This window comes from Brachypodium distachyon, chromosome 1 (assembly GCF_000005505.3).
Source record: "Brachypodium distachyon strain Bd21 chromosome 1, Brachypodium_distachyon_v3.0, whole genome shotgun sequence".
NCBI classification, from domain to species: Eukaryota; Viridiplantae; Streptophyta; class Magnoliopsida; order Poales; family Poaceae; genus Brachypodium; species Brachypodium distachyon.
The window spans coordinates 49340348-49367798 of NC_016131.3; the positions used below are offsets into that span (position 1 = coordinate 49340348).

The 27451-nt window shown below is 46.5% G+C and overlaps 6 protein-coding genes across 12 annotated transcripts; 1 reads left to right on the forward strand and 5 right to left on the reverse strand.

Moving 5' to 3' along the window:
- LOC100838750 lies at window positions 1-1113 on the reverse strand. Its single transcript, XM_003561114.4, has one exon. It carries the CDS (start codon window positions 953-955, stop codon window positions 242-244), a length of 714 nt encoding a protein of 237 aa, XP_003561162.1. The 5' UTR covers window positions 956-1113; the 3' UTR covers window positions 1-241.
- A 630-nt stretch (window positions 1114-1743) lies between these two features.
- Window positions 1744-5023, reverse strand: LOC100843192. Of its 3 annotated transcripts, none has more exons than XM_010229779.3 (4): window positions 4775-5023; window positions 3428-3572; window positions 3021-3344; window positions 1744-2657 (listed from the first exon to the last, which is right to left on the reverse strand). In XM_010229779.3, exons 2-4 carry the CDS (start codon window positions 3569-3571, stop codon window positions 2016-2018), a joined length of 1110 nt encoding a protein of 369 aa, XP_010228081.1. In that variant the 5' UTR covers window position 3572; window positions 4775-5023; the 3' UTR covers window positions 1744-2015. The 3 variants fall into 3 exon arrangements, with proteins under 3 accessions (XP_010228081.1, XP_003557173.1, XP_024312796.1); XM_003557125.3 differs by having other exon boundaries at window positions 1744-2660; window positions 4775-4933; XM_024457028.1 differs by lacking the exon at window positions 4775-5023 and adding an exon at window positions 4560-4582 and having other exon boundaries at window positions 1744-2660.
- Window positions 5024-7722: 2699 nt separating this feature from the next.
- Window positions 7723-13781, forward strand: LOC100842580 (cyclin-dependent kinase F-4). Of its 4 annotated transcripts, none has more exons than XM_024460208.1 (18): window positions 7726-7985; window positions 8888-9292; window positions 9386-9515; window positions 9644-9838; window positions 9920-9998; window positions 10334-10402; window positions 10485-10574; window positions 10670-10808; window positions 11374-11476; window positions 11557-11609; window positions 11691-11757; window positions 11997-12105; window positions 12197-12262; window positions 12376-12444; window positions 12533-12599; window positions 12682-12804; window positions 12887-13012; window positions 13119-13781. In XM_024460208.1, the coding sequence occupies exons 4-18, from the start codon at window positions 9831-9833 to the stop codon at window positions 13376-13378; spliced, it is 1428 nt and encodes a 475-aa protein (XP_024315976.1). In that variant the 5' UTR covers window positions 7726-7985; window positions 8888-9292; window positions 9386-9515; window positions 9644-9830; the 3' UTR covers window positions 13379-13781. The 4 variants fall into 4 exon arrangements, with proteins under 4 accessions (XP_024315979.1, XP_024315976.1, XP_024315975.1 ...); XM_024460207.1 differs by having other exon boundaries at window positions 9389-9515; XM_010229780.3 differs by lacking the exon at window positions 9386-9515.
- Window positions 13782-14348: 567 nt separating this feature from the next.
- On the reverse strand, window positions 14349-17602 carry LOC100842886 (growth-regulating factor 5). 2 transcript variants are annotated; one of them, XM_010229782.3, is made up of 5 exons: window positions 16950-17602; window positions 16199-16538; window positions 14993-15215; window positions 14767-14902; window positions 14349-14683 (listed from the first exon to the last, which is right to left on the reverse strand). In XM_010229782.3, exons 1-5 carry the CDS (start codon window positions 17206-17208, stop codon window positions 14676-14678), a joined length of 966 nt encoding a protein of 321 aa, XP_010228084.1. In that variant the 5' UTR covers window positions 17209-17602; the 3' UTR covers window positions 14349-14675. The 2 variants fall into 2 exon arrangements, with proteins under 2 accessions (XP_010228084.1, XP_003557172.1); XM_003557124.4 differs by having other exon boundaries at window positions 14767-15215; window positions 16950-17570.
- A 2057-nt stretch (window positions 17603-19659) lies between these two features.
- LOC100843493 (syntaxin-43) lies at window positions 19660-23297 on the reverse strand. The gene is made up of 8 exons (XM_010229781.3): window positions 22996-23297; window positions 22167-22443; window positions 21972-22061; window positions 21797-21880; window positions 21209-21286; window positions 21037-21102; window positions 20849-20929; window positions 19660-20271 (listed from the first exon to the last, which is right to left on the reverse strand). Exons 1-8 carry the CDS (start codon window positions 23193-23195, stop codon window positions 20164-20166), a joined length of 984 nt encoding a protein of 327 aa, XP_010228083.1. The 5' UTR covers window positions 23196-23297; the 3' UTR covers window positions 19660-20163.
- Window positions 23298-25593: 2296 nt separating this feature from the next.
- On the reverse strand, window positions 25594-27384 carry LOC100839056. The gene is made up of 2 exons (XM_003561115.4): window positions 27019-27384; window positions 25594-26913 (listed from the first exon to the last, which is right to left on the reverse strand). The coding sequence occupies exons 1-2, from the start codon at window positions 27334-27336 to the stop codon at window positions 26041-26043; spliced, it is 1191 nt and encodes a 396-aa protein (XP_003561163.1). The 5' UTR covers window positions 27337-27384; the 3' UTR covers window positions 25594-26040.
- Window positions 27385-27451: the final 67 nt, after the last annotated feature.

Here is a 27451-nt window from a genome sequence, read left to right on the forward strand (position 1 = left end):
AAGACTTCAGAAATATATTTTTCATAGATATAGAAGCATCACATCACAATTCATTTCTAACATTTTGATGAACACATGGCATCTTGCATCTCCAAGATCACATCTCACAATTGATAGATCTACCCAGCCAACACATGGTACCTATCTTGCACCGCCAAGATCACACAACACCTCAATTGACAGATCACAGATCCAACACATGAAGATGAATCGAATTGCACATAGGGAGAGCACCTATCCATCAGTTCTTGGACCTGGGCGAGGTCCTCCTAGGCGCAGCAGCCACTACCTCTGCAGCCTTCCTCTTCAGTGACTTCTTCACCACCGGAGCTTCAGCAGCCGGAACAGAATCCTTCACGGGAACACCGTTCTTCTTCAGAGACTTCTTCGCTGGAGCCACGGCGGATTGCTTCTTCTTCCTCCCGCCCTCCTCCTGCGGCGCCGCGGCGCGGTCGAACTCTTCGACGAGCTTCCTCGCGCGCTTCCTCCTCCTGGCGGCGGCGGCGGCGATGGTGACGAGCGCCACCTCCTCCTCCTCGTCCGACTCGCCGGACTCCGAGTCCTCGTCGTCGTCCACGACCTCGCGCCTCATGGCCTTCTCCTGGGCCTTGACGTCCTCCTCGTCGTCCGTCAACTCGGCGTCGTCGTCGGGGCCGAGGGGATCCAGCGAGGCGGGCTTCACCCCGGCGGCGCGGGACTTCGCCAGACTGGCCTTGGCCGAAACCCTAGCGTCGCGGCGCGCGGTGCGGCGGAGCTTGACGAGGTTGCCCTCGATGCGGCCCTGGAGGCGGAGGCGCTTGGAGGAGAGCCCGCCCATGCTCCAGTGCGCCTCGCGCGCCCAGGCCAGGAGCGGGTCGGTGACCGGCGCCGGCGGGTCCACGCGGTCGCCGGGGAAGACGCGGGGCCGCGGGAGCCCGCTGCCGTAGAACCGTCCGGGTCCCAGCGCGACCACCATGGTTGAATCCGGACGGAGGCGATCTCGATCTCTCTTGATGTGGATTGCGGCGGCGGTGGGGAACGATGAATGATGGATGAGAGGAGAGAAGAATGTGAGGGGGCGGTTTATAGGGTTCAGAGGTGCGCGTGGCGGGAAAGCAGAGAGGGGAGGGGGAATTGGCGCCAAGAAAATGGCGGTAAAAGAATGAAGGGTCCTGCTTCTGAGGCTGTGAAGCGGGAAGGAGACGCGGCGGCGTCGGAATGGAAACGGCGGGAGTTCCCCAAATCTCTTGTGGTTTCTTTCTTGTTTTAACTGCGGGAGACCCCGCTCTATGCAGCTGGGCCACACATGGCAGGTTTTTGTTTCTGTCTAGGCAGTTGGGTCCCACTGTCCAGAATTGCAGGTTGCTATAGTTTTCTTTACTAGGATAAGGATCGAATATAAATGGATACAATTGAAACGAATAAAGAACTTCAGGTGGCTATAGTTTACGACAGACAAGTTTTTCTTTTTTAGAAAATTTACGACAGACAAGTTTGTCTCGTGTTTATCTTAAGTTAGGCTCTCAGGAAATCTTGCTACTCCTCGACCCATACTACTTGTCTCAAATTTGTCTAAATATGGATGTATCTATGTTTAAAAAATGTCTAGATACATGTAATATTTTGACAAGTCATATGTTTTAGTACTCCCAACAAGTTCAGAAAGGAAATATTAGCATTTAACTGTAACTGCCCCGGTAAAATTCATAAAACATTCATGCGTCCCAAATACTCAGCCTTGCAAATTCGTACCACGAACATCCAGAGTTTCAAACACGATTATAACATATTTTTCAAAGGACAAACACATAATATAATTGTTGTGATACAGCATCAATTACAGATGCATTAACTGACTGGAAACCATTCACAGGGTAACAAGACATGGTACTATTATTATAGCACCTTATTCCACTTGTCTCGCTCCAAACTGTCAAACACCCGGTTTGTATAGGCAAGGCAAACTAATACAAGGCAAATTAAATACACGGTTAAATAGGTGAAATAGTTTTGTATAGCCGCAGTGCCCGGTGCAGTTAGAAGCACATGCTAGGCGTTGGTGCCGGAGCGCCGGTAGAAGCAGAGCCAGCCATCTTCAGCGCGAGAGGATCCCATGCCTTGCCCTCAGCATCGCTGCAGTTGCCGTTCTTGTTCGGATACATAGTGGTGTTTGTGGCGGTGGGATCGGCGGTGCTCTTTGCAGCCAGAGCCTTCAGGCGGATGCGCTCGGCCCTCGACCCGATAGTCTGGCCGACGATGGAGGCTGCTATGGTGAATGCCATCGCGGTCCTGGGCATGTTGACAGACTTCCTCAGCATTGCGATGAATGGAACGGCAGCATGGACGGCTGCAAACCACTGAGGGGAGAATTTCTTGGTGTGCTCACGCCACACCCCTAGAGGGATGTTTGCTGCCATTCCGAGCATTGCGATGGCTACCATCTTTGCAGGCAGGGGCTGGGGACGGAGGGACTTCACAAGAGCTGTGCGTGCAAGGGCTGCCCGAGCAGCAACAATAGCAGGCGGGCACTTGATCTTCATACCAGCCGGTGGCTGTAAGGCCTTGGCAACAAGGGGCAAAACACCACTCATTGCCCGATAAGACCTGGCAAGTGGACACTGACCATTTTCTAGCCATTCGTCGCTCAATGCCTCGTGTGACGGTGGGTTGCCTCCTTTCTGCTGAAAACAATACACAGGGGGGCATGAGAAAACTGACTGAAAAGATAAAAATATTAGTTACGCAGCTACGCTTTTCTGATCAACACTACAACCTGAATACAAGAAAGGACCTAAACATGGAAACAGAATCAGAACCACTCACTTCGAAGAAAATAAAGAACATGAACAACTTGGAGGAAAATAATTGCATGTTCAGTTTGCAGTTAGCATGGCCAGACAGTTTGGATGGAAGATGAAACAAATAGCATTAGATGCTCAGTCTTGCATTATAATTTAGGATGGCAAGAGATAAGTCAGCAATTGACAAGCATGGCAGCATATGAAAATTAAGAGAACAATGGAGAAGGAGCGGAGGCATGCCTTCAAATTTTTATCCGGGTTGTTGGGCTTCTTCTGAGACTGGTCAAGATTGTTGGGCTTCTTGTTCTGCTTTTTGCCCTTGCCATTGAAGAAGTTAAAACCGAATGGACCAAACGCTGACAGACTTATTGTAGCAGCTCTAGCAGCCAACGGATTAAATGGCAGAGCAGGTTCAGGCTGGACATCAACGCCCTCACTGCGGTTCTCATCGGGCACATATGATCTTCCTGAGAGGGGGACTATCCCATCCTTTCCATGGAAAAGCTTGAATGCTGATTCAAAGCCAGGTCCATCCTCAAAGATTGGACCCTTGCCTCCTCGGGCCTGCAAAACAGCACAGATTGTCAAGTTAAAAACGCACTACCTTGATCACTGTGGTCACTAAAGGCCACAGAAGAAGATCTTACCGCTACTGGCAAAGCAGAAGAAAATGAAAAAGTTGTAGCTCCATCGATGTTCTTCAGGAATGGGCACCTCTCAACATCCGGATGACCAAAAAAGTTCTCTGAAGATGCTGAATCACCGAGAAAGGTGCTGAACAACATTTCCATCCTGAGAGAAGCCATGCCAAATGAACATTAGCAACAGAATAGAAATGTGCTAATCCAGGATGAGTATCATGAAAACTAATAGATGTATCATCTTCGGTACTGAAGGTAGTTCCCTAGAAGCATGGCCAAGGATCAGGAAAACTCATAGATGCATCATTTGCACAAAAGGTAATTCAATAGAAGCATAACCGAGGATCAGGACAACTAACATGTGTTATAAAAAAAATATAGCTCACCAGACATCATGTATGACTGGTATTTGTCATGTGCTTGAGGCACGATTGGCGCCAACAAGTAACAGCATGTTATTATCAATTTCTTACTGTGCATAGGTTTGTGATATCAGTAGCTACTTACTCATGCACGAGAATTTGGTGTAAGATCACACAACCCGCTACACCCTCTAATCCACCTCTCTCCTACCTGATTCCTCCCTTGCTCGAATTGAGCCACTGTGAGTATCCTGACAACTCCATGGCACGAAAACTATTGGATGTCCACTTCCCCACCCCCCTCCGGTTACACTACGGATATCGGTGCTAATCATGAGCTGATATCCCGGACCAAGCATGACAAACCATGCACAAGACTATCAGATCAAACATGACAAATCACACGACAATCGCGCTCTTGTTCAGCAAACAGCCGGTGTTATCTCGCCGATTTTCGCGGCCACCGGAATCCACGACACGCGGCTCGACCATCAGACCTGTATACCCCCCCCCCCCCCACCCCCACATGCCTTCCTGGACATCCAACAACCCACCTGGCCACCCAGCCCAGAGTCCCCATCCAATTGGGAGGAGGGGGGAAGCAGGTTCCTAGATCTCAACTAAAACGGATTCGATTCGAGGGCATCGGAACCCAGATCCGCCCCACCACCGGCACCGCCCCAGCGCCAAGAGGCGAAATCGAGCCCGTGATCGCACCACCCCTGACTGACATCACCCCCATCGGGACGGAGACTCCGACCCGCACGAATAATCACCTCGAGATCCGCCCGAAATCGAGCGAGGAGACCACAGGCACCTACAGCCTACAGCGAGAGGAGGCTAGTCAAACCCAACCCGAGCACCAACTGGGGGGAAATCGCGGGAGGAAACATGTCGGCCCCGTCGATGTAGACACGGGTCGGACGAGCGGCGGCGAGAGGTAGGGAGGGGGGATCGGACGAGAGGGACGGAGGGGGGAGGGGGGAGTTACCTCGCCGGCTGAGTCGTCGGGGAGCTGCTTGCTCGCTTGGCTGGCTCCGTTCGTCGGTGCGAGAGAGGAGAGAGGAGAGAGTCGTGTGGGCGGCACAGCACGGAGAAGGGAAGGGAAGCGCGGCCGGCACGCGACACGACGATGACTCCAGATTTCCCGGATATTTTTCTTGTTTTCTTGGTGAAGGAAATTCTCGGATATGGGGCCCAGCGCGTAGTCTCGGCAGGTTGGGGGTATGTCTGGGCCGGGCTTGCTGCAGAAGAAGAATATGGGTTCTGTTCGGGACGGGCCGTAGGCTTGTACACTTGTTTTTCGCTTTCGCTCAAAAAAAAAAGCTGTTTTTTGCTTGACTTTGTTTTGCTGACCGACCCTAAAAAAAAAACTTTGTTTTGGCAGACAAAGGGCAATTTGAAAAAAGGGCAATTGTTTCCTCCTTATTGTTTTTAAGAACAACGTGTTCTTGACTTTTGTTTTGCAGGACAGCTCGAAACATAAACATGTATTCTAGATAGGGATGCAAGCAGAGTCCCGGTCATGTCATGCTTTTAGGCCATTCGAATTTTTCAAATTTTTGTTTAAAATTGACATGAGAATTTGAAAATCTGTCCGAGACATACATAAGACCCAGCTAGAATCGCTACTTTCAGAGAGTCGAGCTTTGCTTTGGTGGACATGGAAGGCGGTTATATTCTCGCTTCATCGTGATCAAAATGAAGGGTTTTATGTCATATGTGTCTTGTCGAGGCGGACTATCCTTCAACACCATGCTACGTGCTCATATAGATAACGAGGCATCATCAAGGACTTCGTCAGTTCTAGTCAGACGTCGTGTGAATATTACACTTGGTACTTGGTGTTTAAACAAAACTTGTCCACCCTTCGTAGTATACAAAGGGCTAAAACGAAAAAGAAAATGGACAAGGATGACACGGCCCTGACTGTAAAGTGGTCCGTGCTAATCATGCCACCACACCAAACGCTGACCATGCAAGCTCTCACGCAGCAGTACAGCACCAATCGCCACATCAGCATGCAGCTCATCGACCCCCTTACATAAAACTCCACGCTGCCACTGATTAATTGATATCCGTACATTTTACCACGTAATTACTAATTCACTTGATTATTAGTGAGTAGTACCAAATATTAGGTCCGTAAAGATAACATTAATAAGTTCTACCACAACTCTTCAATTATTTCCACCACCATGTCACCTTGTAATCTTGTTTACACATATAATCCGGATCCCCGCAATACAACAGATTATGATTATCGTTCCAACATGCGGGAAGTGTTGATGCCGGCTGGACCTTTTGGCTGTTCTTACGAGCTGTCGGTCCTTTCCTAATTCCTTTTGGCTGGCTTTTGGTGGAGTTGGCAATGTAAGCTGGAGAGTTTGGCTGCTGGCTTAGAGGTTAGAGCATGCTTTGGTTGTTTCTGGTCGTCGGGCCAGCCTGTTGGACACCGTTTGGTGCCTTCTTTTCCGTTATTTTCCTTTCGTACTCCCTCCGTGTCATGCCAAATGATTCAAATTTGTTCAAATATACATGGACGGAGCCGGTACTTGGACAGAGCCTGGACAAGATTGATTTTGTCCGGGCTAACAAGGAGCCACGCCCGGGCAATTGCCCAGGGTGTCCGGGCGGTGCCTCCGCCCATGCAAATATGGATGTATCTATATCTAAAAAGTGTTAAGATACATGTAATAAAAAATCATTTAATATGGGATGAAGGGAGTACTTCCTGCATGAATTTATGGTTCTGTTCATGCTTTTGGAATGGTTCTAAAAAAATGCGGAAGTCCTAGTTTGAAAATAAGAATTGAGAAGGCATGACCAGATCAACGCAGCCATATGCATAAACGGTGCAGTTATTCTCAGCTTAAAGGGCAAAGAAGAAAAATAAAAATGAAACCCGTGGTGTATACAGACGGCTTTGCGCGTGGGTGCACAAGTGGGCGCATGCTCTTTCTTTAAGATGGCCTCGATCGGGCCCTCGGATGACGAAAGATGTGTGATCCTGTTTCCTAATCGCGTGATTAGATATGTTAATTAAACGAGATGTGCGTAAGTGGCCCCGTTGGTGCAGCGGTGCCGACTTGGAAACGGAACTATGCAAGGACAAGTGGACAACGATCCCTCGAGTAGACAATCTATGTGCGTGTATTTGTTTTCTCCTCTTGTTTCTTTTATCTCCGGACACCAAGATATTTGTCGGCCCCCTATACTACCATAGGATTAATTAGTACAGTATTAGGATTACTTCAATCTCATTAGGGTTAAGAAGAGTGCATTGCCATTACGGTGAATTACAATTCTACTACTCGTAGTTTGCTGAGCCGCTCACACAGGCTGTTGTCATGCGGATATCTCCCTCTACGAGTAGTTAATGGAAAATAGATTTTCGCTTCATCATTGGTACTTCTCCGAACAAAATAACAGTCCAACTTTGTTTATCCAGACACGTTTCGGTATGTACATGCATGTTTATCTACGTTTCGGTATGTAGATGCATGTTTATCTACTGCGACAATTAATTTCGATTGAAAACTATATAAACAAAACAAACAAAGTATAACTTCGAGATGTAATTAATGGTTGTCTAGCGGCCGTTGGTCATGCCCTTGTTCATGATCTAGTCTTGGTCTTAGACCTGCAATTATGTTACTGCGTATTATTTTTTATCTAATGTCCTTACACGCAAGCTTGGTGTTTTCTACGGGAGAATAAATAAACAGCAGAGCTTCCAAATTAGCCTCCGAGAATTAATAAACACCTCGCCCTCGTCGTCTATTCGGACTCGTCTACTCGTAGAAAGAAACCACGGCGGGGACTGGTTTTCGACGATGGATTTTTGTAGGGACCAAATCGGAAAAGGGACGCCCCCCACGTTGGACCGGGCGGATAAATAAAAAATCTGGGGAGGACACGCCAGGACACGACACGACGGAGAAATAAAAATCCCCCGAGCCGAACGAAAGCCGAGGAAGAGAAGAGAAGAGAGGAGACGAGACAGAGCAGAGCAGCGAAGCAACCCCTACCCATCGGTTCTTTCCCCACCTCGCTGCGTTCGCGGGGTTGACGACGACACCCACACGCGCGCGGCCCTTCCCCTCACCCCCACCGTCAACGCTGGAGCCGTCCGCGGCAGCACAGGCGGCCCCTGGACCCGTCGGCGGCGGTGGCGCGTGGTTATGCCGAGAGGCACCCAGGTCCGTTCCCCATCCTGATCCCCGGTTTCCACTTGCAATTTCGAGTGTGTCGGATCGAACGCGGCAGGGGTCCGGCGGAGATTGGTTGGTGGGAAGTGGGAACTTTGGGCTTGTTTCGATTGGGATTTCGTGCGGTAGATTGATGTATTGGTTCGTCGTTTGACCGGCCGGGGGGGTGCGCGATGAGATCCGAGGAGGGGGGAGGTTTGGTTTAGGGCTGTTTGGTCGGATCGGCGCGAGATTTTCGCTCCTCTAGGTTGCTTCTGTTCGAATCCCGGTGTGGAGCCTGGCTGGCGAGGGGAATTGAGGCATGTTTTGATTTGGTCGACGAGTTATAGCTATATGCAGCGTGATTAGGCGGTGTTTCGTGGTGGGCGCGGCTGGGTTAGGGTTCCCAACGTAGTTCCCCTGTGTCGATTTGCACGAATTCGGGGTGTGTTCACGGTGAATTCGTCAAGCTCATGTATCACCACGTTGTGTTTGATTGGTGAATCAGTTTGGGATCCAGCGACGTTCATGCCGTTGGCGGCTGGGTTAAGGTTCTGTCAGTAGTTCCGGTGTCGATTTAGGCATATTTCATCCATGTGGTTATTCTGTAACCTTGGCTCCTATGATGTTTTATAGTATTTCCATGTTTTTATCTGGGTGATCCGGTGCTTTTAGCAAAATTATTCAGGAAAATTGGAGAAGGAGCATGCTATTGATGATCTGAGGGAGCCCTGTTAATTTATTACCTAAGCGCACCCTTTCGGGAATGAATGTTTTTCGTACAATCACTCGATTATCTGCATGTGCTTGGTGTAGCGTTGTCTGCTATGTTTGGCTCTGTTTTGTGGTGCTACTTTGCTATCGCATATTTTCAACTATATGCTTGTTGCTTATGTACCACTATACATTTGCAGGTTTCATCACCGTTTGCCTCTGGGATTCTAGCATTCTCAGAAAGGATATGGAGTGCACCCTCTATGCAAGTTCCCCCGTATCCCACATCTCACTGCTCGAGCAAGTTCTTGGCTGGAGATTTTGTCTTTACGGAGACTTCCTTGTCATCTCCTTTGTCAATTGCACCTGAAGACCACGCCTCATTCTGTGACTATCTTGCCTGGTCCCATGCTGTCGGACATTAGAGTTGACTGGTGATTACAGTGCAGCTGTAGCACATTTTTCGAGCATGGTGCATCTCTTCCTCTGGCAACAATTTGGTAATTTTTGTCGTGGCACTGATCAGCCAGCAAAAGTTACTACCGGAACTTCTTTGGACTCTTGGGTCTAAATTGTAGATCTCTGCTGTCAGTTATAAGCTCTAGGTATGCTTTTGTTTGACAAGTTAACTGCCTGATATTTCAATAGCATTCATGTTCATGTTTGCATCATCGGATTCATGCATCTCTTGCTCTCAGCAGGTTCTGGTTTTCTTTGCTTCTGTTAGCTCTCATCCCCTATCGCTGCAAGTTTTCCAGTTTGTCCAGCTTGATCTTTATTGTGTGCACTGTTCGTTGTCAGGCTTCACTTTTGATGGCATAACGTTAGGTATGATTGGAATTTATTAACCATTCATGAATCAAAACCAAAATGTAAACATTATTAGTCATTGGTCGCATCGCAGTCTTTCTCCGTCTCTCTTACATTGTTGTAATCCATTTTTGTTGCTATTTCAGAGCAAAGGTGTTCGAGTTCTTTTTTTCTGCCACAAAGACGAAGTATGGGTATTGCTTACAGAGCTGTGAAAAAAGCCTCTTGTGACTTTGGCGATCTACCCTCCAAAGACATTCGAGCACGCATATGAGTCTTGTTTGTGACTATAGGACTTCTAAATAAGGCTAGCTTTGCACTCCAGCCAATAAAATGGAGAGGTAAATTAACTCTCCTCTCTCTTTACCAGATTATAATGAGCACTGTATGGCTGTTAACTTCCTTCTTACATTGTGATCCAGGTATAACGTTATTACGGAAGTTGGCGACGGTACATTTGGGAGTGTCTGGCGTGCAATCAATAAAGAAAACGGTGAAGTGGTATGACAATCTTGTCCCAATTTTTGCTTGCTACACCTTACTGTTTTCTATAGCTACCCGGTTGAGCTGCATGCTCATGTTGTTTCGTTGGAGGCTAGCGTGCTAGGTTGCTGCTTATCTGTATGGTGTTAACCATGTAAATTTAATGGGAGCGCTAGGTGGCTGCTTTGTCATATGATGTTCCCTATGTAAATTAGATTTGGAGCCACTCCCTTTTCAATTTGTGTATTGCAGCAGTCATATATCTTTTAGTTGTAACCAGTACTCTCATGTTGTTGCTGCCCTACCTGGATCTTTTTCCACCTTGTTGACATATCGTGTACCCATCCTCACAGGTTGCGATCAAGAAAATGAAGAAAAAATATTATTCTTGGGATGAGTGCATCAATCTCCGTGAAGTGAAGGTATCTGTTGTCGTATAACATTTAGCCAAACTCTATATCGATTTGATTACTCTGTTTTGATTTGATTTATGTGTTTTAACAGTCCTTACGAAAGATGAACCATCCAAACATTGTGAAGCTCAAGGAAGTCATAAGAGAGCATGACATGCTATTCTTTGTTTTTGAATACATGGTATAGACTATTAACAGCTCTTTGTCTGGTGTTTCTGTTTTGGTGGTTTTCACCTGTAAGTTTGACTGAAGTTTCTGTGCTCTATATGTTGCTAGGAATGCAATCTCTACCAGCTGATGAAGAATAAGGGGAAGCCCTTTTCGGAGACTGAAATCCGGAACTGGTGCTTTCAAATATTTCAAGCTTTGAGCCACATGCATCAACGAGGATATTTTCACCGCGACCTTAAGCCTGGTATGGCTGTAATCTTTTATGCCTGACATGCTTGTTAATGTCTGGAGTTTGTTTATAATGTTTAGTTGTACAATAAATGACTAGACGAGCTTTAGCGTTCGGACTAGGCAGTTTGGTACTTTATAAAGAAAAGGCACCAACAATGTGATAACTTCCTTTTGTATGGTAGAATATTTATCACTTAAAGAACATATTTTGTTATTATCTTTCGATTTAAGCTCAAAGTCTCTGTTCATGCCTTGATTTTGTTGCTGATCGATGGTAGCACTGTTCAGAACACTTTGTAATGTGTCAATCTTTTTGTATTGATGCTTGTATATGTTATCCCTCAAATCCTCTGTTGCCGGAAAATGTGCTCTCATGGTGATTTTGTTGGTAAGTTAGTTTGGCAGAGACAGAAATGCAGCAATAATAGTGGGCACGAAACATAGTCATTTTATAGGACCTGTCTGTCAAAAAAGGAAAAAACAGGAGACATCAATCCTCGTTAACCTATATGCAATATGTTTTATTGTTATTAATAACAACCATTATTTATTGGTCCTGTGGCATTGTGTCATTTCAGAGAATTTGCTAGTTACAAAGGAGGTCATCAAGGTAGCCGACTTTGGGCTTGCTCGTGAGATTTCTTCGGAGCCACCGTACACAGAATATGTGTCAACTCGCTGGTAGGATGTGTTTAATTATCATAATAGCTCAAGTCATACACAACAGTAAACAAATATATTAATGTTTACCATTAACATAGGTATCGTGCCCCTGAAGTTCTGCTTCAAGCTTCTGTTTACAGCTCAGCAGTTGGTGAGTAAAGAATATTTTGTGCCTTTGCTGGAAAGGAAATCACTACAATCCTATGTGCTAATTTTCCCTTCGCATCTCCAGACATGTGGGCGATGGGTGCCATTATTGCTGAGCTTTTTTCATTACGACCTCTTTTCCCCGGCTCAAGGTACAAATGAGCTTTTTTCTTACTGAAACACATTTGATTCTCCTGTTCTTTTGGTTGAACTGCGCCGAATTGATTGAAGATTGAGAGCTAAATATGAAGCAAAGGATGCAAACAATAAATTTATTGTCCAAGAGAGGCACCCACATTCAAATTTTAATTAGCGACTTATGTGGGGATATGCTCTTCCAAGTTATTGCTTGAGATGGCATTTTTCTGAACTTTGTTCCCTTGTCCATCAGTGAAGCAGACGAGATTTACAAAATCTGCAGCATTCTTGGAACTCCAAATCCGCGTACTTGGGCTGAAGGACTGCAGCTTGCAGCATCTATCAATTTTCAATTTCCCCAGGTAGAATATTTTGGTAATCTAATCTTACTCTCTAGTTCTGATACACGGGGCTATTTTGATAGTTAACTCTGCTACATCATATTCTTAACAGTTGGAAAGCATACATCTTTCGGAAGTGGTTCCCTCAGCAAGTGAAGATGCTGTCAACCTTATTTCGGTAAATATGGACAGTCTTTTCTTTGTTTAAAGTAGTGTTACGATGATCATTGTCAGAATAAATGAATGTATACAACTACTGCTCAAAAGGCAATAACAACTTATTTGACGCAGTGGCTTTGCTCATGGGACCCACGGAGGAGACCAACGGCCGTTGAGGTTTTGCAACATCCCTTCTTTCAGGTCATACTTCTGACAGCGTTCCATTCCGTATTAGATGATGCATTGATCTGCTTCATGACCTTACCATATTTAGTTGTGTACGTTACAGCCATGCTTCTATATCCCCCCTTCACTTCGGTTCAGATCAACCGGATATGCGACAACACCCCCATCAGGTTTGTCAATATTCTTGTGGACAAGTTAATTTTTTTCATAAGGATATTGTTATTGAGGCTATTTGAATAATGAATTCTGTAGCTGGTGCTAGAGGAGCTTTGGATCTGAAGAATACTAGGAGATATCCTGCGGGGACTTTATCCAATGAGAAACCGACAGTTAATTACTCGTACATGAGCACTACTAACACTCCAGCAAGAGCAGGTAATCCACTTATGTTTTGCATGTCTACTCGGTTCATGAGTGATTTGCAGCTATTGACCCGTAGTTTGTAATTATGTTGCAGCTGGTGTGCAAAGGAAACTAGAGTTAGATCATCAGGTAAAAGTAGAGAGCAACCACAAACTGATGAAGGAAAACGCTATGAACCAGCCTTGGTCCAGACCACCCCCACCAGCAGTACGGAGCAATGGTGAGTATTATTCTGAGTTACATAGTGGTGTACTTAACAAGTTATTGTTGCCTTGTCACCCCGGTTTAGGCTTCTGTAACGGAACTTCCATTTAATCCCTGTGTAGGAAACTACCTCACCAAGGACCAGAGCCCTCGCGCACCTGACATAGCCGAGAAACTGTCTCAGCTGACAATGGCCTCCAACCGGACACCAGTCTTGTCTTCCGACAGGTTTGCAGACATGAAGGCGAGAGCCCACGGTGACACGGCGAGGCGGCCCTTGCCTTTGGGATCCAGGGCATGGCGTGCCCCAACCGATCCCTTCCGGCGCACATACGAGATGCCAGGCGAGAGGGCTCTCCTCCAAAGGAAGCTCGTCAGCTGAGGACCATCGACGCTTTATCATGGCTTGCTGCTGCCCTTGCACCGACACCATCCCATTAATAATCCCAGCAAATCTCCTTTCGTGGCTTTGCTGCCTAGTCGTGTCTCTCATATATGGTTCCTGTCATCGCGAATAAAGTCGCACTTCCCGGGTCTGTCCATCGCCTTGGCGTTGTATGTCATTCCGGGGGGAAGTGCAGTACTTGTGTTCTGTTTCAGCTTTTGGGTTTCAAAAAAATGTTGACCATGCTTTGTAAACCGACGCTTGCTGAGTGGCCTGTGGGCGTGTAGTCACCGTTTGGTGCTTCATTGCTTTATTATGCTTGTTCAAATGTTATGTCCTACCTATGCTCTACTTGTTGAGATTTTCTTGCATAAGATGACTATCCACGCTTGTTACACTATGCTTATCTTACCAGTATATTCATCCATATTTCGTTTGTGTATATACTCTACGTGCGATTGAAAGGTGCTGCTGCATGCTAACTGTCAGTGCGTGACATGATGGTGTTTTTTGGTTCTTGCGAGTACCGACGATGCTGAATTGAATTGATTTCTGCAGGGTGGGTGCAGGCTGCGGTCTGCGGGCGTTATGGTCAGAGGGAGAGCGATTTCCTGCCGCTGCTGCTGTGTATGTTTGACTCGCTACTGGAGTACTACTGTACCAGTAGTAGGCTTTTGGGACCGAAGCGACGTCTGCCTCTGCAACCTAAACTGGAGCCTGCCTGCCTGACCGTGCTCACCCATGCCTCCTTTCAAATCTTCTTTTCTCGCCTTTCGCATTCCCCAGATGATTTCACTCATCTCTCGAATCCTCCTCTCTCACGTGCATCTTTCTCTTCTCCTTCCAACGACAAGGAAAAACAGAGCCCGCATCATCAGAATTCCGGATTCTGCATTCTTCAAAGTCGAAGAGGAAAAACAGAGTCTGCATCATCAGAATTCTTCATATCTTTACTCGGAACAGAAAGTGCACTGCAAAGGTATCTTGGCGAAGCAACCATCAGATTCCTCAACAAGAATGAATAAGTAGGCACGTAGTACATCATACATTCCCCATTTCCACAAGGAACACACAACTACTTGTTTTGAGAGAGTACAAAGCACTGCAGAATACTGGAAACAGCTACTACGACGAGTTCCTCTTGTCCCCGCTAACAATACATGAGCAATCTCACTCTTACAGAACGTTCCTAGCACAAGGAAGGGCCTCCTAATCTGCCACGGACGTCACCAAGGCCTTTGGCGCACCATACAACATAACACTGCTGTGTGTGCCGATAGAGACGCCGCACCCGTCAGTCGCCTGCATCAACAGAGGAAAACACAGATGAGCAAATTTAAAGATTTTGAGATTCTTAAGGTAGCGGCAGACAGAGGGGACCCCACATCTAGGCATCGGGATGGAGATCGAGAGCTGGGTCGTCGAGAAGGAGGTGCCGTTGGACCGCTCGTCGTCCATCTCCGACCACGAGTCCCGCCTCCCGGGCCACTCGTCGAAGAAGGGCCTCAGCGCCTGGTTCTCCTGCTTAACATTTGCCATGAGCCCTCCGCCGCCGCCGCCGCCGCTGAAAGAGCGGCGCTCCTGCTCTTGGGACAGGGAGGCGATGGTTACCTGCCCAAGCCCCTGTGATGGCTCAAAGTGAGAGTACGAGAAGCCTCCACCTTGCAGGAGGCCAGAATCTCTAGCTTTTGACAATTGGTACGGGGGTACGCTGGACGGCATTGAGTGCCATGGGCTATCTGCTGGAGAATCAATGGTGAAGCCCCTGGTGTTTCCTGATGCTCCAGAGAAGAAGCCCAGTTCGCCCACATCAGATTTAGCTCCAACAGAGTATCTGCATAACCATGAATGCATCAACACTGTAAATGGCGAAATAAATATGCACGGACAGACCAACAATTTAAATATATCAGCCATTGTCCTAATGTAAGACAACAGAAGGCCAACTACACATGGATTTATCTGGCAAGAAGTGAGATAAAATAATTGGTGCAATAGTTAACAAACTGGACCACTACAACTCAACAGTACAAAATCTAGTTAGCAGCATAAACAAAATGCTGGTACCAAACTGATGTATACACAAAGTTGTATCTAGTCTGAAAAAAGAGAAGCAGTGAAAGGAGAAAGGATTAGTTGCATATGCAAAATGCTGCCAAACTCTAAAACATGGGGAATCAACTTCAGAAAACATTTCTGATACAGTAAATGCATAAGGACGATGGCAAACGCACAAACACCTTTTGTACATTGCCTTCCCAGAGGGGAAAAGAATATTTGAAAGTGGACATGCAGTTACATTATTGAGATATGATGTATGAAAAGACCATGAAACAGATTTCTAACTGGAAAGATGGACCTGGACTTCAGAGGACATGCAACAAAAACATATATAGAACATGGTAACTGGTGACCAGATGCTTCAGATATATAATTAGAACATCCAAAAGTATCAGCCAGAATACAGGAGGCCAGGTTCCTCTTCCAATAAAACTACAAAAAGCAAAGGTACAACAAGGGCTCCAAGTAAAAGCATAAGACAGATATATGACTGGCGTGTCAAGAATAACACATAACTGTAACAAAGCCTTAGTTGTGGTGATGCTGACATTTGCAATAGTAGCATACAAAAAAAGTTTAAGCAATAAGCATCATCGGATCGCCAGCGAAAATGCTATAGGAGCATGCCAGTCAATATCATGAGCAGCTCTATTGCAGTAAAACAGCATCAAACTAATCAAGCTTGACAAGCCTATTTCAAACAAGCATCCAATGATAACGAGGAAATCCAAAAGAGGATGATGGATATAACCATACTTGCCACCGTATGACGAGGCATCAACATGCATCTGCGACGAGCCAGCCCCGCCGAGAGACAGGCCATGGGTTTTGGCCCCAACTCCCAGGGACTGGAGAGGCTCGGCGTCACGGGCTGTCGATGTCACAGCAGATAACTGGGTCTGCGACTGGTGCGCAGGGGAAGGGGTCTTGGATTCCACAGGCTTTCTTGAACGGTTGCGGCCACGGTGCATGTGGCGCTCGCAGTACTTGGAGTCAGGGTGCGCCTCCTTGGAGCACCGCCACTTCTTGCCGTCGGTGCGACGGCACCGCCACGGCTCGGGGTCAAGCTTCTTGCCATAGTACGCGTAGTAACTCACTGCAAAACAACCCACATGAGCACATTTAATCCATACAACCATCACCATTCATTCATCCCAATCAAGAGGTAGATCAGAACCACATTAACATCTCACCAACCCAACAAAAGGTGCTTTCCTTTGGTTACAAGCGTGAGCAAAGAATCAAATGGCTTCAAGTCGAAGCCTTGAGCAAGCATATATGAGCAAAAGCAAAGATCCATCCATGTAACTACATACATGTTTACAGAATCCATAAAAATCATCAGAGCACTAGCAAATGGATCCCACTGAGCACGAAAGCACCCTCTCCAAGCAAGAGGGGGGAGAAACAGAACCCTCTAGAAAGAAAGCATATTCCTAACAATGCAACAGGAAGGCATCCATTTCTGCAAGCAAAGTGAAGGTAGGGGGAAAAGGAGGGCGCTTACTGGAGGGATGGTGGTGGTGGTAGAAGGGCGAGGCGGCGGGGTTGGCGAAGGAGAAGGCAGCGGCGGCGGCGGAGTGGGGGCGGATGGGGAGCAGGAGATCGGGCGGCACGGGCACGCCGGCCATGAGGTACTTGTAAATCAGCGCCTGCTGCTCCAGCTCCGCCCACTGCGCCGCCGTGAACACCGCCGCCCCCCTCTGCTGCTGCTGGTGGTGGTGGTACCCTCCTCCCATCCCCATCGCCGCCGCCGAGCTCAGCATCTCGTGCAGCAATAACAACAACAACTAGCCTCCACCGCGAAGAACAGGATAGAAAATATAGGTACAGCTTCTTTCTCTCGGAGGCGCAGAGGAGTAGGGGCACGGACGGAGCAGAGGGAGGCGGTCAAGAGGGGGTTGAAGGGTTCTTGGTGGCGGCCATTAATGGAGGAGGAGTCGGTGGTAAGGAGGGGAAGCAAGCAAAGAAAAGAAAAGCAAAGCAAAGGAGAGCAAAGCAGAGAGGCGTGCGTGGGGGGATCTATCTATGCTATTGCTATTTGGCTGCCTGTCTCCCTGTCTTTACTTGTTGTACCTTCCCCCTTTCTCTCTCCCAGGCAGGGGCAAAACTGTCATTTCTGTCCTCCTTCAATATAAAATCCACCACTTTTGATTCTCTGGGTGATATGTGCATGACCCTGTCTTTTTACTATTTTATTTAATTTTCTTTCTGGAAGTAGGTGACAATGACACCAGTAGCTTATTTTTTTTTAGTATTAGTGAGGAGGTCTTTGAAAGACCATTTTATTATTATAATAATAGAGAAGTCAACCTAGCTTGCTTGCTTGCTGCTTTCAGGTTTTTAGGCAGCATGAAATGAAATGATATTTCTCATGTGAAGTTATTTTAGGCAAGTATTTGGTTTGTCTCGCGACAATGCATCCCGCACCTTCTCTGTCTGTGTTCCTGAATATTAGATGTTTTAGTTGGCTAAAATAGCCTAACAAATTTACCATGAAGTTATTCGTGCATAAAATTAGAAAATGTCATCATTCGTTGAGATCCTATGTGAGATCTACTCAGGTTGGTTTGACTTTGTATGGATGAAAAAGTGCACTTACAGACTGAGCAGTATATGTAAACCCTGGATTTGATCAGTATAGGCAAGCAAAAATCTAGCGGGTATCGCACAGAAGATCAAAGCATTTGATAGCATGGACGAGGAATGAGATGTATAGGCATGAATACGAGTCAAATTGTATAAAAGTAACACTCCTAAGGGCTTGTTTGGAAGCGAAGTTTTTCTCGGTAAATTTTCAGTATTTAGTTCAAATTTGATTTGAATAACAAGGCTTTACCAATAAACATTTCCTTCCAAACAGCCACTGGGAGGAAGCATCTCCACAGCTCCAGCACGGTTAAACCTATTCATTTTGCAACCAAACCACCCATCACACACATCATTATAATCAAATATTACCTCGATCCTTCGATCATCTATTAGACCCATTCAGCAAAATACCATGATTCTGGCAACCAAGCCCCACAACAACCTTCAAAGTATCAGTACCAATAATTTGTGTACAATACACAAGTACATGGGATACTTAACATGTACATGGGATACTTAACATGCACATGAACATATAAATACTTGTACAGCACAAAGCCAATCTGCACTTTGTACACACTCACCAAAAGCACCTTTGCTTTTGACCTGACCTGCAGTACCCGTTTGCATTTGCTTCGAGCTTGCAGTACTACTATACTACTATACTACTACACTACTACACAGGTTTACAAGCCTATCCAGGCTACAAAGATTTCATGCAGATCTTAAACCTCAAATATAGTATTACTACCAGTAAATTGGGCTAATCTATCACCCCAGCCTACCCCCTCCCTACCCTAGGCTAGAAGATGAGCATGAGAGAGCAAGGGACAGGAGAAGCAGAAGCATTCAAGATTCTGAATCTAGTACGGTGCTATTACTGTCATACTACCACATTTGAATATTTGAGTACTAGCTGGAGCAAACCAAAACAATTGCTCAAAGCCTAGCAGCTCATCCTCCCTCTTCCATCTGTGGCCTCATAGATTGATAGGTAGTCATTCTGTAGGCAGTAGGGCATGCCCCTACCAGAGTACCAGTAGTACCACCAGGCAAGTGAAGTAGGAGAAAGAAAAGAAAAATAACCTAGATAGGTGCCTAGTAGGAGAAACATAGCTCCCTGTCCAACTTACAACAGCAGCTGAGGCAACCAGAGCACTATAAATGGGGACAAAAGGACACACACAAGGCTGAATTGAATTTACATGTGGGGGCACATACATCCTACATCACCACTAACAGTACATACTGCATGATTTGGGACCAGCTGGTCAAAATGAGGCAATGGGGGGAAGAAGACACCACAGCCTGCAAACCTGATTAATGGAAGAGGTTGGGGGAGTAAATGATGGCCCACAGGGATCCATCATCCTTGGCCTTGATCTCTTGGCTCTCAGCTTCAAAGCCTGACAAACCTTCCCAGCTTAGCAGCAGCGCTCTAATTGCAGTGACAATCACCAAAATCATTGAAGAAGAATCTTGAGTAGTAAATAGACAGCATCAGCTTGCCGACACCTGAAAAGGAAATCCACATTGCATTTCCAGTCTACAGGGGAATCCATGGCTAACTCGCAACCATTGTGATATCCACCATAATGTGCACTATCATAGTGCAAGGGAAAACATGAGGTACACCTTAGAAAGCATTGTGATGAGAAAAAATGATACAGCATGAGAATAAAACAAGAGAAATTATCACAAAAAATGTTTGGATCATTGGTACACTGAAATGTTGACTTCAAAAACTAGACAGAATGATAGTGGCACAGAAGGTGAAGCTACTTTTGATATTTTTTTAAAAATCAGGTGATGGTACAGCTTTATACAGAACATACAAAACCAGACCTGGCTGCTCCAAGACAAACAGAAACAGGTAGGTGTGATTTGTGTCAGCACAACTCTCCATAAAAAAATGAGGCCCGTATGAATGACATTTCTACACTCGCAGTGCTGCAAAAATTGTGGAAGACTGAACAAGGGCAGAAGAGGTGTCTTTTGAGATCACTAAATCTTATCGCATGGTGCATCTTTTCCAGAAAGCAGGCACAGCATAGTCACTCACATAAAGAGTATATGTGTGTGGTGTTCACTTAGAAGGCTTCCATCAACCGTAAAAAGAAAGAACTACGTCAGAAAAGGATCTTCTTCAAAATCAGGAGGATTATCATGATGAAGATAAGAATGACGAGGACAGTGGCACACATCACCATGCCTCCTTTCTTTTGTGTCCTCTCAGCCTGCATAACAGACAGAAATCAGATAAAGATATTAGACTACGAACTTCAGGGACTGACGCTACCTCCTATTTTTCTTCATTTGCAGAAGCTCTTCCATACATAAGGTGCTGCAAAACAGCAATGACTGCTGTGGATTTTTTTTAAAATATATTCCCTAATAAACAGTAAAAAATACATAGAGGGAGAGGAGAGAGTAGGGAGGGGGGGGGGGGGTCATAAAGGCAAACAGTACTTGCTGTAAATTGAAGGTTTAGTTTAAAACCTGCAATCTCAGGTCACAAAACCTGGATGTTTTTACTTTTTACTGGATGGTTTTACCTTTCTAGGTGTTGTTTTGGCCTTCTTATGATCTGGGGGATACAACTATGTTTTATTATCTAAAAAATATTAATGGCTAATATACTTGTCCTTTTCGTATGACCAGTTAATTTACATGTCAAAACTAAGAATTTTTGTGGCTTATGACATAACCTGACATAAAGTTCAGTTTGCATTTAGTACGTGATCATTCTACAGAAACCCCAAGGAAACGAAATAACTACTATCGGAGAGGAAGGAAATGGGGTGAGGATGAGACCTTTTGCAATTGTTTATAACCCTCTTCAACTGAAGCTGCAACATTCTGTATATTGTAGTCTATCCGATCAACAATTGTTCCCTGTTAAAATGAATAAAGGAATAAGTTTGAAATTGTTTATAAGTCTAAAATTGTTAATTGTTATCATAACTAACAATCGATGACCCGAATAATTAAGATTTTCATACCTGATCAATCACAAGAACTGAAAGATCTTTCATGATCTGTGCAAGCTCATTGACCGATTCGACAACCTTCGAACAACAAGCAGATAATAGAGGTAAATTTCAGCGAATCAGTAATCTCTTTTTCTTTTGGATAAGTATGTATGCATGACTATTGAGCAAACAAAGAACTCACCTGTTCAATTTCTCTTTCTCTTTCTCTAGTGAATGCTTCGCTTTTCTTAAGTTTTGACATCTGAACCTCAGTGAAACCCTGGGAACAAAAATCCTAGAATGAATCACATTATCAATAGCTTAATGACTTATCATCTAACTCCCTTTAAATCAGTTCACCAGTTCTCTGGTAAATTGACCGGGAAGATTTTAGGGGAAAACATGGTAATTGACATGTTCTGCCAAGCATATGTCTTTACATCCAGAGTCCAAACTCAATCCTGGGTTTGCACATGATGATCACTTAAAGAATATATGTTGGGACCTGATTTATGTTGCCAATTTGCAAATCTGTATGACTATTAGACTAATCAACCAAACCGAACGCAACCTTCACTGCAAGTGATCTCTACCGTTGTTCTTTTTACATTTTTTCTTCAGTTTTCTGTTTTATGGACCTGAAGTGAAGCATGTTAGCAGAAACCTTGATTTTGTCCAATAGAAGTTGCAGAGCTGGCATAAGTAGGAAGTAGCTCTAGCCAACATGACAGCATACAGGCGCAAAGAGGGAAAAAAAAAAGTGCAGTAAGTGAAGACGAAAAAAGCGTACCACATCCTCAAATTCATCGTCTTCAAGTTGAAATGTCGACTTAGACCCGTTAATATTCATTTCCAAATCAACACCATCTTGCCCCTGTAATCGCATTTCATTAACCAAACATCTTAATTAGACTGAGATGAGTAGCACAAGTATCTGAATTTCTGAAAAAGTTCATAAGGAAAACCTCTTTCTGTTGGCGAAGCTGCTTCAAATACGACGACTGTTTTCTCCGGAATTCCATCGAAAGATTTTGCAGGTCTGTAGCAAGGGAACGCTGCATATAATATACAAAGGCATGTTTTTCCATCAGCACAAACATTTGTAACCATTATCACCCTCGTGACTGTTAATACATAAAACAGTAAGGGCTAAGCATCACCTGGACATTTTTTCGGATATTTGAATCCTCCGAGGAATCCTTCATGGACAGCTTCTGCAGCTTCTTTTCTGACCTCTTCAGCAGGTCTGTCACCTCATGCGTGAGAACCTCAATTGCTCGCTGGTCATCTCTACCATCACCGAAGGACGGCATCAAGGCCTTGGCGTGCGCCTTAGCCAGCTCCGCCATTTTCGTCTTTGCTCGCTGCATGTTTGCAGATATCTCTTCGGAGACATCCACCCAGGCTGGAGGCAGCCCGACCGTCACCGCACCTCTACTGCAGAGCATAGATCACATGTCATTGCCACACCATCCATCTCATCACTCGTGACCAGTTTATCACCAAGCTACAGCTTGAACAAAATGGAAGCTCAACCCTCCTCTCAAGTCTCGACCCATGATGAACAAGAGCCCAGAATAAAAAAACCAATCATTTGTACACGAGAAGCTAAGCTTCTTATGGTAATGCCATTCCGCGTGATATATGTGAAAGTCAGTGATCATGACGCCCGGTTCTACCCTAGCACTCCACCTAAAATACAAGTTCCCGTCGCCCAGGCATCAAATCTCCCTCCGGTACTACGAGCAATTAGATGATATAACAATTGTAGACTAGATCAGACTAAATGATGGGCGCCCGCGAGTCCAGTGATCTGCGACTCAGCCACTCCCTTGAAAGCATAGCAAGCAGGCGATCTAGTTGGCTTATTACCACATCCCAATTCGACAATTCCAGTCAGCGGTTAGGTAGCAACCAAACTACTACTCCTCAGAAGGGGGTACTACTGGCGGGTCAGAGAGACGAGATGCGAGGGGGGAGGGGGGGAACCTGGAGGCGGCGGAGGGGTCGTCGGTGCTGAGGGGCGCGTAGTTACGGTCGGGACGCAGCAGCGAGGCCATCTCGATCACCGGCCCGCCTCCGCCTCCTCCCGAAGAGGAAGACGAGGAGGGCGCCCCGGCCGGCGCGCGGACGTGGCGCAGCGCGTCGCGGTACTTGCGGTAGAGCGGCGTCCGGTTCCGCGTCGCCATGGCGGGCGCGCGGGTACTGTGTGCGGGAGAGGGAGGGAGGAGCGCCGGCGAGCAGCGAGATCTCGTCGGCGAGGCGGGGGAATTGGGCTCTGGGGGGTGGGGGGGGGGGGGGGGGAGTTGTTGGTGCGAGCGAGACGACGTGGGATTCCGTTGGAGTTCGGGACACTTGGACACGAAGGAAGAAAGGAAGGAGGCGAGCCGCTTCTGACTGGGCCCGAACCGATTGGCCCACGAAGGTGGGAGAAACACGATTCGATCTGGGCTAGGCCCACATCGTAACAACCAGAGCCTAAAACTTATAAAAAAATATGCTCCGCTGACAAAAAAAAATGTTCGCTTACTCAATCTTCTACCATCCGATTCTAAATTGTTGTCGAAATATTACATGTAATTATACGTTTTTAATAATAGATACATTCATATTTAGACAAATTTGAGTCGAAAAGTTAGGATGAGAGGGAGTATCTTATTCTAATCTATATCCAAATAGGAGCCTCCATTCAGCATTAAAATTGAAAAAAATTGAAACTATCATTATCTATTTCTCTCAACATGGAAGAACGTAATGTCAGCAGGTCTACCACATTTTTTTATGCAAACCGTGCCAACTCATCGAGTCATGCATGTTTTTTTAGTCATGCATGTATTCATTTATATGCATTTTATCTATCAGTTCAAACCATGACATCGATTAAATCATGTCTTATTTTTTGAGATTTTTCTCTTTTTATACATTTTATCACATACTTCTCAGATTTTATTTAAAAAATTAAAACAAGAACACTTTACTCTTGAATGTCTCCCAATGCACCCGATTGAATGAAATGAACCGAGAGGGGTAGAGAGAGAGTGGGAGGGAATGGTAGATGTGATATTCATTGGTATATATACTAGCAATTGGCGCATTTTAGACGTTGGTATTTCCTCCTGACCTTGGTAGCTCCATTCCTTTCGCTTAAGCACCAAGAGTCAAAGATGTTTACCTTTTATTCCCTTTGTCTCGAGGAAGAGTCAAGCACTCCACTTAATAAGATAATGCTTGGAAATAAATATAGTAAGCTCGGTAAATAAATATAGTGTGCACATGTTCTCTTATTTTACTCTTAAAGACCTGCCAAGCAAGAGTCACCACCATCACACGAATCAATGTTTCAAGTCAAATCGCCTTTCATCTCAAAACCTAAGAACATGTACAACAAAATAGAGCTCAATTATTCTGTAGACAATATGGACTTTCTAAAAAAAATCGAAGGTGACATGTTCCATATTTCATTACCAAAATTGTTCGGGGAAATTACAGGTCAGAATCAAACATATGATTAGGAGAATCTCAACTACTGTTAAGCATGATAAGGTGAAAACTATATATTTACATAACTTTGCTAGATTTGATGGTATTTTCCTATTTAAGCATCTTGTGCTTTCATCAGAAAGAGGGACTTCGATCCGAGTGACAATATGCTGTACGAAATAGCAGTCTATTCAAATACTTCTAAGAGAAGGAGGATGTTAGTTCGTTTCAGTTGCATCTCCTTCCAGGCAACCTGACATTCCTAACCAATAATTTGTGTCCGGAGCTAGGTGTAAAAGAAGTTTGAGGCAGTCATCATCCTACAAAACAGCAATAAGCTCACACCTTACAACGTATAACACTTGTTCTCCATCTGAACGTAAGCTTTTTCTTCACGATGTCTCCTATCCTTAAGCTAAACTCCCTTCTCTCTCTTTTTTTCTCGCCTTCTCTTTTTGCTAGCGGTTGGTGTGTTGGAGGAAGGTGCTAAACCTAAATGATTTTGATGCATGGAGAGAACACACTCGATCAAATGTCCTATATATATTTAAAAAAAATCTTGTACTCACTGCGGCCGGGAAAATGGTTCTTTGTCAAGAAAGAAAGAAAGAGAAATGCGATGAAATGAATCATGGAACATAGACAAAACACACTATATCGGTGGTCGTATATAACTTGTTAGTAAGTCAAGGCGTGGTTGCTGAAAACATTTATCTCAGATCATTTCACGAGATATTACATACGGAGTATAAGTTTTTGTAAAGAGTGGCAGTCTGCCATGCATGTGATTGGATGAGTCGATCGGCGGAGAGAGGGTGAACTGAAGGGAATGGTAGGTGCAATATTCATTCATGTTGATGAGGTGTTAATCACATTTATTTTGTCAATTTTCAAGCTGTGTCATGTGACTCTTTTATTCATGTACTAGTATTTGTAACACGATTAAAAATAATGGTAGCATTAGCATAATTCCACATTTAAAACACCATCCCCAAACATTCATGGAGTGATATTGTACATTTAAAACATCAACCAACGTCATAATTATTAGTAATTGCAAGTAAGATAAGATTTGTGAAGAAAAAGTAGCATCAGTAATTGCATGGATTATCATACAACTATGATTAGTATCAGTTTATTACTTTAGCAGGGTACAAGGAAGAAACCTGCTGCATGCATATGAAAAACCTCATCTTGATACAAAAGCATCAATTAATCACCTAAGATTCGAGTAGTAGAACAGAAGCAGAAACCAGGAGACACTGTAATTCTCCCGACCAATTGCTCAAATGTGGAAGTTCACGCATTCGGATGGTGGCAAATAATGACCGGCACACACCACTCAGATCATCTCACCAGCAACTAAGCAAGTGGAGTAAGTTCTAACAGAGGTTTTCTCGCTTAATTGGTAAACTACATCCGAGTTGCTGCACGGCGTGTTTGATCACATGAAGAAGGATTCGACATTTCGACGCAGCAGCAAAATTCCCATGGCAACAGATTCGGGCCCGGGGAGCAGCTGGAGGCAAAGGCGGCAGAGGAATTAATGGGCGATCAGAACAAGCTGACCCCGAAGGACTCGCTGGCGATGATGGCGAGCCCCATGGAGATGGCGACGAGGGAGGCGGCCCACGTGAGCTTCTCGGTGATCCTCGGCACCCGCTCCCTGAGCGCCTCCGTGCAGGTCCCGATGAGCACGGTGTAGCTGGCCATGGAGAGCACGGTGCCGACGAGGAACATCCCCAGGAAGGCCGCCCCGGCGAGCCGCGACGGGAGCGCCAGCGCCGGCAGGATGATCATGAGCGCGTCCGGCTGCAGCCCGTGCACGATCCCAGTGGCGAACGTCGCGAAGCTGATCTCCTTCTTCTTCCCTCCCCCGCTCAGCAGCGCCTTCTCCAAAGAGGAGGACGAGGGGTCGTGGGTGCCCGTGCCGATGGCGGCGTCGTGGAGCGCGACGCAGGGCGCGGCGGGCTGGGTGGCCTCGCGGATGCCGATGGCGCCGATGACGAGGAGGGTGAGGCCGACGACGCGGGTGCCCCAGGCGCGGAGCACCTCGAGGCGGAGGCGGTCCTTGAGGCCGAGGAAGAGGAGGCCGAAGAGCACCTGGCCGGCGTCGTGGCCGCAGCCCCAGAGCGCGCCCACCGCCGCGCTCTCCGCCGCCGACCGCCCGATGGAGAGCGGCGCCAGCGCCGCCAGGTGGTCGGGCCCGGAGAGCGTGTGCAGGCACCCCGCCAGGAACCCCGTCCACGCGCTCCCCAGAAGCTCCGACTTGAAGATGCTCGTCCGGGTCGCTGTGACCACCGCCGCTGCCGAGTGGCCGTGGCCGTGCCCGTGCAAGGCCGATGCCAGCGCCGCCCCCGGGGAGAACACGGACGATGGCTGGAGTAGAGATAGCACCAGGGCTGCCAGCAAGGTGAATACCGCGACCTGGGGGATCAATCGGCACACGCAAACGCAATCATCATTGGTTCACCCACCGGAGCAACCATTGAGGCGACGAAGGAAACAGCGGAGAGCAGAGCACCGACTGACCTTCTGGAAGAAGCGGCGGACTCGGGCTGCGCCCGCCGGGGCATCCTCACCGGCGGCGGAATCATCGTCCTCGTGCTGGTGCGGCACGGGGGAGTGGGCGGAGGCCTCCGCGGGGAGAGCCTGGGCGACCACGGGAGGCGGCCTGCGGAGGAGGAGGAGCGGCGCGAGTTGGGGCAGCCGAGCCCCGAAGCCGAGGCCGGCGCGGTGGGGGAAGGAGCTTGGTGGCGCGGCGGTGGGAGGGAGGAGGTGGGCGGCGGCGGAGCGGGGCCTGGAGGGCGCGCGGGTGAGGTGGAGCGGCGAAGAGATAAGCCTCTCCATTTGCGGGAAATCCTCGCTGCTCGTTCCGCTGCTGCCGTTTCGCCGAGGATTTCGCACTTCTTTAGGCAGATTTCGGTTTGGGGCCTTTGGGCTCGTGATGGACTGGGCTCCCTGG

What these genes read in the sequence shown, in the direction of transcription:
- LOC100838750 (XM_003561114.4), bottom strand. Translation starts at nt 955, where the DNA reads ATGGTGGTCGCGCTGGGACCCGGACGGTTCTACGGCAGCGGGCTCCCG.
- LOC100843192 (XM_003557125.3), bottom strand. Translation starts at nt 3,571, where the DNA reads ATGGAAATGTTGTTCAGCACCTTTCTCGGTGATTCAGCATCTTCAGAG. An exon ending in CTTCTGCTTTGCCAGTAGCG is followed by an intron (nt 3,345 to 3,427) that starts GTAAGATCTTCT and finishes GCTGTTTTGCAG; the next exon opens with GCCCGAGGAGGCAAGGGTCC. An exon ending in ACCCGGATAAAAATTTGAAG is followed by an intron (nt 2,661 to 3,020) that starts GCATGCCTCCGC and finishes TATTGTTTTCAG; the next exon opens with CAGAAAGGAGGCAACCCACC.
- LOC100842580 (XM_024460211.1), top strand. An exon ending in GAATATGTGTCAACTCGCTG is followed by an intron (nt 11,477 to 11,556) that starts GTAGGATGTGTT and finishes CCATTAACATAG; the next exon opens with GTATCGTGCCCCTGAAGTTC. An exon ending in TGCGACAACACCCCCATCAG is followed by an intron (nt 12,600 to 12,681) that starts GTTTGTCAATAT and finishes TGAATTCTGTAG; the next exon opens with CTGGTGCTAGAGGAGCTTTG.
- LOC100842886 (XM_003557124.4), bottom strand. Translation starts at nt 17,208, where the DNA reads ATGCTGAGCTCGGCGGCGGCGATGGGGATGGGAGGAGGGTACCACCAC. An exon ending in CCACCACCACCATCCCTCCA is followed by an intron (nt 16,539 to 16,949) that starts GTAAGCGCCCTC and finishes GTTGTTTTGCAG; the next exon opens with TGAGTTACTACGCGTACTAT. An exon ending in GCCTCGTCATACGGTGGCAA is followed by an intron (nt 15,216 to 16,198) that starts GTATGGTTATAT and finishes ATGGTTATGCAG; the next exon opens with ATACTCTGTTGGAGCTAAAT.
- LOC100843493 (XM_010229781.3), bottom strand. Translation starts at nt 23,195, where the DNA reads ATGGCGACGCGGAACCGGACGCCGCTCTACCGCAAGTACCGCGACGCG. An exon ending in ATATCCGAAAAAATGTCCAG is followed by an intron (nt 22,062 to 22,166) that starts GTGATGCTTAGC and finishes TATTATATGCAG; the next exon opens with CGTTCCCTTGCTACAGACCT. An exon ending in GTTATAAACAATTGCAAAAG is followed by an intron (nt 20,272 to 20,848) that starts GTCTCATCCTCA and finishes TCTGTTATGCAG; the next exon opens with GCTGAGAGGACACAAAAGAA.
- LOC100839056 (XM_003561115.4), bottom strand. Translation starts at nt 27,336, where the DNA reads ATGGAGAGGCTTATCTCTTCGCCGCTCCACCTCACCCGCGCGCCCTCC. An exon ending in TCCGCCGCTTCTTCCAGAAG is followed by an intron (nt 26,914 to 27,018) that starts GTCAGTCGGTGC and finishes TTGATCCCCCAG; the next exon opens with GTCGCGGTATTCACCTTGCT.